Source organism: Gallus gallus, chromosome 2, assembly GCF_016699485.2.
Source record: "Gallus gallus isolate bGalGal1 chromosome 2, bGalGal1.mat.broiler.GRCg7b, whole genome shotgun sequence".
Classification (NCBI taxonomy): domain Eukaryota; kingdom Metazoa; phylum Chordata; class Aves; order Galliformes; family Phasianidae; genus Gallus; species Gallus gallus.
In genome coordinates, this window is record NC_052533.1 from 44,375,157 (window position 1) to 44,384,595 (window position 9,439).

Below are 9,439 nucleotides of genomic sequence, written 5' to 3' on the forward strand. Positions count from 1 at the left end.
TGAGTAAACCTGCCTAACCCTAGACTGTCATTAAAAGAAGCAGCTCAGTGTGATAACACAACAAACATTGGAGGACTACAGACTCCAGGGAGGAGATAACTACAGTGTGTTGCAACTGCAATAAAGTCACAGTCCTCACAGTAAACCTGAAACAAAGTTGTAGAAAGCATCTTACACACACATAACAATCTAAAACATTCTGCAAAAAGCAAACAAATGAAAGTGTTTGTTTCACATACAACAACAGAAAACATATAGTCCCAGGCTGGCAGGGCAATAAGAACTGGAAGACTAAAGGGACTGTAAAGCATTGCACATGATGACTCCACCATAACAGACCTCCCTTCATAATCATGCAACACTTCTTTTTTTGTCAGCGCACAACTCTATCTCTTTCTTACAGCACAATGTAGGGCTTGTGATGAAAACAAGTTATCATGAACTTGTCTGACTCGGTCACTATTCATGGTTGTAGATATACAGAAGAAATGAGTTCCCTGATCATCCATAGCAGATAGGGTAGTGGGGCTTCCACTCTGGTAAGCAAACTAACCGCCATCTGTTTTGGCTGCCAGCTTGTTTATACCAAACCGTAGTAACAGCCAGACAAAAATTCAAGCTCTCAGAGGCAATGGTATAAGGCTGCATCTCACACACACAGGACATAATCATGTGCAAAATGGAGGAACTAGAGCATTTGTCCTTCCTTAAATCAAGTACACACTTACTTTTGCGAACTTAATGCTCTTCCCATGTTTTCTAATGCGTACTTCTCTAAACTTAGGAAAAAAAATAAATCATAGTTCTGGCACATCGATCTATCAGCCATTTAACAGATTCTAGAATCCCTGATTCTTCAAATTGACAAAACAGTGGGGCTTTTTCCTCCTCATTTGGAAAAGGCACTAACATGAAATATAAATCCTCAGCGAACGCCTCCACACATGATTACTTCTATCATCTCTTATGATGACCATTCAAAAGCAGAATAGCTCTTTCAGGGCTTTTTCTCCACCCCACAAATGCAAGCATCAGAACTGAGAACGACAAACCACTCCTGCTGCTCCCTTACCACGACAACCCACCACAACACACCCCTCCAAGAAAACAAACCCGACAACTCTATTCTTTTTCTACCATTATAGTGGTTCTTTTCTCTGCCCCTTGTCCTCACGTCTTCAGTGCATATACCTTCATAAAAGCAGGCACTGGGCAAACTTAACAGTGGCTTTACCTTTACCACTTCCATCCATGCCTCATTTATCAGTGAGGGTGTCAGATTTTCCAAAACTGAAGTCAGATTTACAGTCAGTTGTTTTTTGCTGGCAAAAATAGAATTATTGTGTTAAAACCCTTCAGTGTGAACTGCTACAAGAAATACTGGGACAAAATAAATGGTCATTAAAGGCATTCTTCTTGCTAAGTAAATAAAGTTTTATTAAATTCCAACATTTAAAGCATTTGTTATACAACAATTTACATATTTCCAAATCCACTCTCCACTGATCAAATACCATAATAAATATTATGCTGGTATTATTCCGGCAGTGATCAACTCTACCCCCATTCAATGCCCCAAATGAACTGGCCTTTTGTAGGATGAAACATATATTCATTTAGTTATGTTCTACAAATCAATACATTCCACACACACAAAAAAAAAAATTACAAAAGAATTTAAAAAATACAAAGTGAGCAGCAAAGATTTGGGTTGTTGTTTTTTTTCCCATCAGAAATACTGAACACAGGTCTAAATCACACATACCCAAGTCAAATTAGAACGTGCAAAAGAAATCCTTGAAGGACAATTAGGGATTTCTGTCTTTGAGAGATTTTTGAGTTAATTCCTCATGCTGTCAAAAAGAAGATTGATCTAGGATACTTCCCATATGCAATGAAAATAACAATTAAAAAAAAAAAAAGACAAAAAGAATAGGAGTAGGCTTTGAAGTGTTTTTGGCACAGAAATAAACGTTTTAAATGGTACTTACAATCAAGCAACCAAACTTTCAGAAGCAATTAACGAAAACCAGATAAGAACTAAATTATACTGACAGAACTCAATACGTTTATGAAATGATAATATGACCATATCTGCTCCCAAGAGGATACATAGAGGAGCACACACACACACACACACACACACAGAAGTTATCTGTGCACCTTGGTGACAGCAGGACTAGTGCAGACAGGTTTCTGCATGCATTTGGACAGAACGAGGAGAGAAATAAAAAGCAGGGAAAACAAAATAAAAATCAGACTAGCAACTCATTGGGAGAATAACAGCACCTAAAGACAGTCCTACAAAAGCCCCCTGATAAGGAAACTAGCAATTAGTCTTCTTAACACAATAACTCTTAAGTGAAAATCTGAACACCAGGACTGCTGGCCTGGAGGGAACGTCCTACATTACTGAATCCAGAGTGCAACTTTCAAATGAATGCATTTAGATGAGCAGACAGAGTATTATAGGCTATCAAGATTCTCTCTACTTAAGACCATTTTACACTATGTCACTGATAAGAATCCTGAAAGAACAGAGTATGGGCTGGGGGAGGTATTAAATACATGTGAGAGCTTCTGAAAACTTAAAACAGACATTGTTGTGTTAAGAAAAAAACTACAAAGTTATAGGTGCTGGGAAACAGAATGATCAGGTCCAACAAGCAGAAGAGCCTGGCAGGTTGGGCATTCTGCTTTCAGACTAAAAGAGGACTGACTTCCCCAGTCTTTCCATCAAGCTTCCAGTGCACAATACATTTGCTAGTGTGCCCTTAACAGTGTTTCCCAACATTCTTGTGAGTAAAAATGCAAAACCTTCATAGAGAAGAGGGGGACACAAAAACAGCTCAGTAGTTAGCAGCTCCGTCTTGGAGGGCTCAAGGGGATGGATGAAGTGAGACTTCAAAATTTCACATACAGAACTTCTCATGTTTACAAAGCCTGTGACAGTCTTCAAATATACCTCAGACACACCTCCCACAACATGAAAACAACTGCTGAAGAGAAAAGCAGAAGTGTGCCTGGCTCAGGACCACACAGGAAGACAGGAAAACGCTGAAAACCACAGTGGTTCTGCCATCCTGAGCAATGAACACTTTTGACCCACGGCACACAGAGAGCAGAGCGAGCCCCTGTGACTACAGCCTGAGATGCCACAGTCACTGCTGCTTGTGGTGTTTCACAGAGCTACACCAAAGAGGAAAGGGAGGAGAAGAGGTTGTACAGAAGAAAACCGGTTCGTCAGCCGCAATATACTCGCACTCATTTGCATCCTACCTTTCTTGTACGAGCTATGAAAACAAGAATGTTTGTATTAAGATTTTCTGATCTCTCATATTCCCCAGAGTGATTTTAGTTTGTGTTAAGCTCATCTAGGAAAGATGGAGAGAAAATTCCTCGTTATCCTGTAGCAGTTGGTTATTCTGCTACGTGCCTATCAGAGAACCAGGCCACTGATATGCAAATATTATCAAAGAAATGACCTGCAGCAGCCTTTAGTCTTTTTAAAGACACCACTTACTTGAAATATTAAAACCTTACGCAAAGTTCAAGCTTTAACTCGTTGAATCTTATCTGTGTATTTTTCAAATAGCTTTCCCTTACTCTCATAGAAGAAAAATCACAGAAGATAAATTAAGAATAAACAAACAAACAAACAAAAATACAGAATGAGGAGGAAAAAAGAGACTGAATACCTCAGCTTTTGACTTTGTGCTTTACAACAGGAAGTAGTGAATGCTCAGATAGCAACAGAAATGATGCCAATTAAGAGATTATTTTTCATTTGCTTTTATTACAGCTGCTTTCAGAAGGTAATCATGAGATGCCCAATTATTCCAGGGAAAACGTCTGCAGAAAGACAGCTGCTTTCATCTTAAATATCAGTTTCCCTCAACTTCTTAAGTGGAAGAAAACCTGAATTTCAGGGAAATAACGTTGGCACCTCCCTGCACTGGTGAGCAGTGCACTGGTAGACCCACAGCATGCTACAGACAACGTGGGATAAAGACAAGCAAATAAAAATAAAATTGTTCCTTTCCCATAACTTTTTTTAGCATAAGACTTCTGGAATTTAGATATTCAGAGGACATTCTATGGCCCTTCTGCAAAACATGCATGCGTGATTTCACTGCAAGAGATCAGAATTTCACCAGTCTGAGATTTGATAAGGCAACTGCTTAACGCATAATCAACAGAGAATCGTGAAGCAGCTGTAGGACGCACAGTAAACATGCACAGAACATGCATCACCTCTGTGACTGTGTTGTCTTTAAATGCAGAATGTCAGTAATAATGAACTCAAAGAACGAATTTCTTGAGTACTTTTACACACCCTCTGATTTGTTTCATAGGCCAAATATATAGTGTTTTCTCCTCAGACTTAACAGAATCTGCTTAAGTCCATCCTAATACATTTCTATTGCTTTCCTGAAAAAGCATTTTCTTTCAGAACAAAAAAGCCAATGTACTGATGGCAAAAATCTGTAAAATGGGCAACTCCTCAAGGAGCACGTAGAATTATCTCTGTTATTTCAGCTCTGCTGCCCAATCTCATGGGTATTCCAAAGTACATCGTCCCCGGACTGACATAGACAAAGGTGTTCTGCCCAACTTTGTACAAGCCAACAAAGAAGGGATTCAGAAAATAAGCCCCAGCATTTAGTGGGAACATCTGCCCTCCATGAGTATGACCAGAGAGAATTAAATTTATTTCTGGTCTCTCTTGAAGGGCCCACTTTGCAGCCATTGGCTGATGAGCTAGCAGCACTATTGCACGCTCACTGCTACAACCTCTGAGAGCTTTTTTTAAATCCATGCCATGCCCTGAGTAGCGCAATACATCTGCCTCAATATCATCAACACCAGCCAGGCAGAACCAGTCATCAGTGCTCTCCGGTGAAACAATCTTCACATTCTCATTATGGAGTGGCTGAATGTTAAAAGACTTTAACAGCTCAAACCAGTTGCTAACATCCGATGTGTAGTATTCATGGTTTCCCGTGACAAAGTATGTTCCCAGAGGAGAATTAAGCTCTCCAAGAGGCTCAACAGCAGGCCGTATGATCTGTGCCTCGGAGTCAGTCAGGTCCCCAACAATGACTGTGATATCTGGTTTCAAAGCCTTAACCATTCGCACGATCATGGCAAGCTTGGTCTTCCCAACCGTAGGCCCCAGATGGATATCTGAAAGCAAGACCACTTTTAAGTTGTTCATTGTTGAGGGCAGCTTGTGAACTGGAATCTCCACTCTATTCACAGTAGGAGGCTGGGAAGCATTTAGCAGCCCAATGACAGTCAGTACAGCAGTCATCATGACTGCCAAAACCGGCTTCATTGCTGTTCTGCTGCTCTTACCACTGCTGTTTGCCTTAACGCCTCTCCCAGCAAAGAACTTGTAAGCCTGTTCTACTGAGCCCAGAGCGAAGAGGAAGAAGATGAGAATAATATAGGCCCCCAGGCAAGTGTAGGCAGCTAAAGAAAAGAAGTAGGGCTCTTCTGCAACAAGAAATAGCAATGTAAAGAAACTTGAGTGAGCCAAAGCTAGAAACGTGAACACAGCTATTTTCCATAGCATGAAAAAGAAGGAGCTGGCAGCTGAAGACCTGGAAAACATGGTGACAGTGCTTTTCCAAACATGAAGAGATCCTATCAACATCAGCGTGTTAGCAAACAGTGCCATCTGCAGCCTCAAAAGCCAATGCCGCATCCTGAGCTCCAGTTGTTCTGCCAGATAACTCCGTGATAACATCATGGAGAAGAAAACCACTCCTGCAGCCACTGCAGCCTTTGCTTCAAGGGGCAGTTGCTTGAAGGAGATCATCTTTGCTTCCTGTCCGTTCCTGTCCGTTCTGTAGGAGTCTCCAGCAGGCAATAATGTGGTTATGAAGGGATGCCTTGGGTCAATGAAGCCTGCAACCAGGAACCAGTATGAGCCGTTTTAAAATATTACACACGTTCCCTTTTTCCCAGACTGCAATAAGGGATTGTAATTCTGCACATACTACCCAGGATACTGGGTCATACAGAATCACTACCATAACATCAGGGAGGAAATTTCCTCACGCTGGATAAATAATGAACTGAAAACACTCAATCCTGACAGTCTGCTTCCAAGTTCTCTGCCTGCTTCCCTCAGTGATTCTTCCCCTTTTCTTTTCTTTCCTTGATCATGTTCTCTCTTCACTATGACTTCCTTACAGCACTTGGCAATAGGTCACAACAGCGATGCAATGACCTCTGGAAACAATCATTAGATTATTTGCAAACTATCATAGTATTCTACAACCATGACTAAGCTGTTTCTGCTATTAGCGTATGCTTTTTCTATTCTTTCTCCCAAGCAGTTGGCTCCATCCCCAAAACAGGTATTACGATATATCCTCCCTAATGAACCCAAAACTCTATAAACTTATACAACATCAGCAGTGAGATGCCCACCAAAATGGCTGCCAGATGCAGCTATGATCCTAGAAACTGTACACTACGGATGTGGAAACATCCTTACCCCCACTTGTGAACAAGAGCTTCCCATATCCCTCAGTAGGGCCAGTGAAACTCACATTGTGTTTTGCTACTCACTTCCTGCTCACTCCCATAACATGCAGAGTTCCTAAGACTTGACACCTATTTCAGCATACCCTGGCCTAAAAGGATGCAATTAAATTGAAATGGGATTTAAACATCATGTACTGCATTCCTTTAGAAGGGGGTACTAAGATAATACAGTTCTGCTATTAGACTGAAAACAGCTAAGCAATCATTCTGTATAAATTCTACTGGACTTCCCCACCTTAACCTGTATTTTGTCCAGAGTATATAGTGTTTCTACTACTGCATAGTTCATGTATTTCTCTTATATATATATATATATATATATATATATGTATATATATAAATAATAATTAAAAAAGCCGTTTTATTTTAACCATAGATGAAAGACGTTTGGATGGTCTTTTGTATTATAAAACAGTGACCAAGTCTGAGATAACAGAAAAACCCAATTTAAAGCCACACAGGAACACACACTTAATTTCAAGACACTTCCTGTATTTTGGTCTCTATTTAACTAGAGGAAAAGAAAGCAATCATTATCACCAAAAATACCTCAGAATTAGGGCAGGAGAACAGCCTTGTAGGATTATGCAGAGAGCTAGAGACCAGATGCCTACAAACCTAAGTTTGCCATGATGCTTATCTGTAACACATACCTTTCCTAACTGAAAGGGATGTTAGCATCTCTGTTTTGACAGGTCCCTGCTATGTTTTGAGGACTAAGCCAAGCTTTACAAAGACCCCTTCTCTCATTAGTTGGTCACTGAAGCACAGGTTAAGAAAGAAAATGTGCTGCAACTCTCAATTCTTCCAGGCCTCTCAGCTGTTACAACATTGTCCTTAAAAAATAATGCTGTTTTACACATATGCCTCAATAGAAGGCAATGCTAGGGAGATAAGAAATGCCCAACTGGTTCAAGTCCACAGTCCCCTAGACTCCAGGCCATATTCAGTCTGTACAACAGCAATAAGAAAGGTTTGTAGGAAGAATGTGACCCTGGCCACTACCTGTGTGCTGCTGTTCTCCTACTCCTCCATCAGACAGAGCTGTTACATTAAGGATGTTCCAAGGTACACCTCAGCCTTGTCCTTTTTCTATGTTATTTATGAACCTGATGTATATTGTCTAATCCTTCTTGTTGGAAACTGTTTGCTTCTACAACCTCCTGTCGTAACAGATTACTAAAATTCACTGTATATTTTTACAGTATTTTATCTACTTTAAACTAATCTACTAAATTCATCAAGTGTTCCTTTTCTCATATCACTGAATTTGCTGTCAGCTCCCCCTCATCCATTACTTTCACAACCTCATAATGCTCAGTCATAAACCTACCCCTCTCAGTGACCATAATTACTGTCACTGAATTCTCTTGGATAAATATCTCCCACGCTGCTTTTCATACAGCTTTAACCACCTGCACATCACTCAATTAACAAAAAATTAAGGTAAGAGCAACATTTTGCTTCAAGCTCAAGAAGTAAGTGACAAAGCACAGCTCTCACAGCGACTGTCAGGACTAAGAATTTGCCCAGGCCTTCGTTAGGCAGCCGTGCAACCCTACAGAGAGACACGGAGGGAGTCAGTGCCACAACGGTGCAGGACGGGAAACACACAGCTCCCTCACACAGCACGCGCAGGAACAGAGAGTTTTTCCATGTGATCATCTAACGCGGTGTTAGGCAGCAGCTCCATTTCCGCCTCCCCTCCACCCCCCCCCCAAGGGTGCTTAGTGTGTAATTCCTCATAAAATGGACCTGAAGGGCGAGTGGGGGTAGAGCCAGCAGGTATGCGTGAGCCTGTGGGCCGCGAACCGGGCAGAGGGGCTGGCGGGGCGGGCAGCGGCCGCCTCACTTCCTCGCACGCGAACGCCGCCGAGACGAAAGGCACTGCGGGAAGGAAGGAGCCGACCAGGCACCTCCAGGCTTAAAGCACTCACTGATAGTGGCCCAGAGGTCGCTGTTATTAAATAAAAAGTAACGAAGGCCGTGCAGCATCCTCCTTCCTAGGGGCAGTCTCCTGAGGCGCCATTCACCTCCCCTCCGAGCACGGGTACCCCCAACGGACACGCGAGCCGCCCGCTGCGCGAGGAGGCCAGGGGACTCACCGCCGCACGGAGGAGCTCCGCCAGGCCGGCCAGCGGGAGCAGCAGCCGCAGCATTACAGCAGCCAGCGGGCAGCAAAGCGACCAGAGCGTTCAGCGGCGTTCGACCACGGCGCACAGCTCTGTCAGCTGACTGAACCCGGACCCTCTTGCCCCGCCCCGCGGCTTGAAGGGGCCGACCCGGGAAAAGGAAGGGGCGGCTACAACCCGTTGCGGCTCGGTGGGGAGGGTGCGGCTGAGGGGCACGAGACGGCCGGTGCTTTGGGGGGGGTATTGCCAGCTGAAAAGGTGCAGAGAGAAAAGACAAATGCAGGGCCACCGCGCGTTTGTGGAGATAGCAGCGCCAAAGCAAAAAGAGACGCCTACGACACTCGGTATTCCCAGGCAGTCTCCCATCCAAGTACTAACCGAGCCCGACCCTGCTTAGCTTCCGAGATCAGACGAGATCGGGCGTTTCCAGGGTGGTATGGCCGTAGGCACTAGAAGAGCTTCTGCAGCTGGTTTTAAGGCACACCCTGCTGTGTTACAGTGACCGAGACTTGCCTGCCTTCTTCCTCTGCTCTGCAGCAACCGCCCTCACATCACCACATTTGCCTCCACCTTGGTCTACCCACATCTTACAAATTTCACCTGCCTCGGACAACACAAGCAACTTTAAGCAGCAATATGATACGTGTACCTAATTTCACTTCCCTCAGCTTCCCCTTCAACACAGCTTCCAAATCCCCCAAAAGATAGTCCCTTCTCTAAGCCTATTCCTATGCTTCAGCCACCCCACA

At 43.2% G+C, this 9,439-nt stretch overlaps 2 protein-coding genes and 1 non-coding gene across 3 annotated transcripts in view; all 3 read right to left on the reverse strand.

Moving 5' to 3' along the window:
* The window catches only part of GLB1 (galactosidase beta 1), a 45,753-nt gene extending 36,962 nt beyond the window's left edge, over positions 1 to 8,791 (reverse strand). Inside the window, exon 1 of the mRNA NM_001278147.2 lies at positions 8,664 to 8,791. Within this exon, the coding sequence (NP_001265076.2) occupies positions 8,664 to 8,717 (54 nt within the window). The 5' untranslated portion in view covers positions 8,718 to 8,791. The remainder of the gene's footprint in view (positions 1 to 8,663) is intronic.
* TMPPE (transmembrane protein with metallophosphoesterase domain) lies at positions 1,411 to 8,791 on the reverse strand. Its single transcript, NM_001391912.2, has 2 exons — positions 8,664 to 8,791; positions 1,411 to 5,913 (listed from the first exon to the last, which is right to left on the reverse strand). Exon 2 carries the CDS (start codon positions 5,822 to 5,824, stop codon positions 4,505 to 4,507), a length of 1,320 nt encoding a protein of 439 aa, NP_001378841.1. The 5' UTR covers positions 5,825 to 5,913; positions 8,664 to 8,791; the 3' UTR covers positions 1,411 to 4,504.
* A 228-nt stretch (positions 8,792 to 9,019) lies between these two features.
* LOC112531980 lies at positions 9,020 to 9,138 on the reverse strand. The gene has a single exon (XR_003074180.1). It is a non-coding gene; the product is annotated as a 5S ribosomal RNA (ribosomal RNA).
* Positions 9,139 to 9,439: the final 301 nt, after the last annotated feature.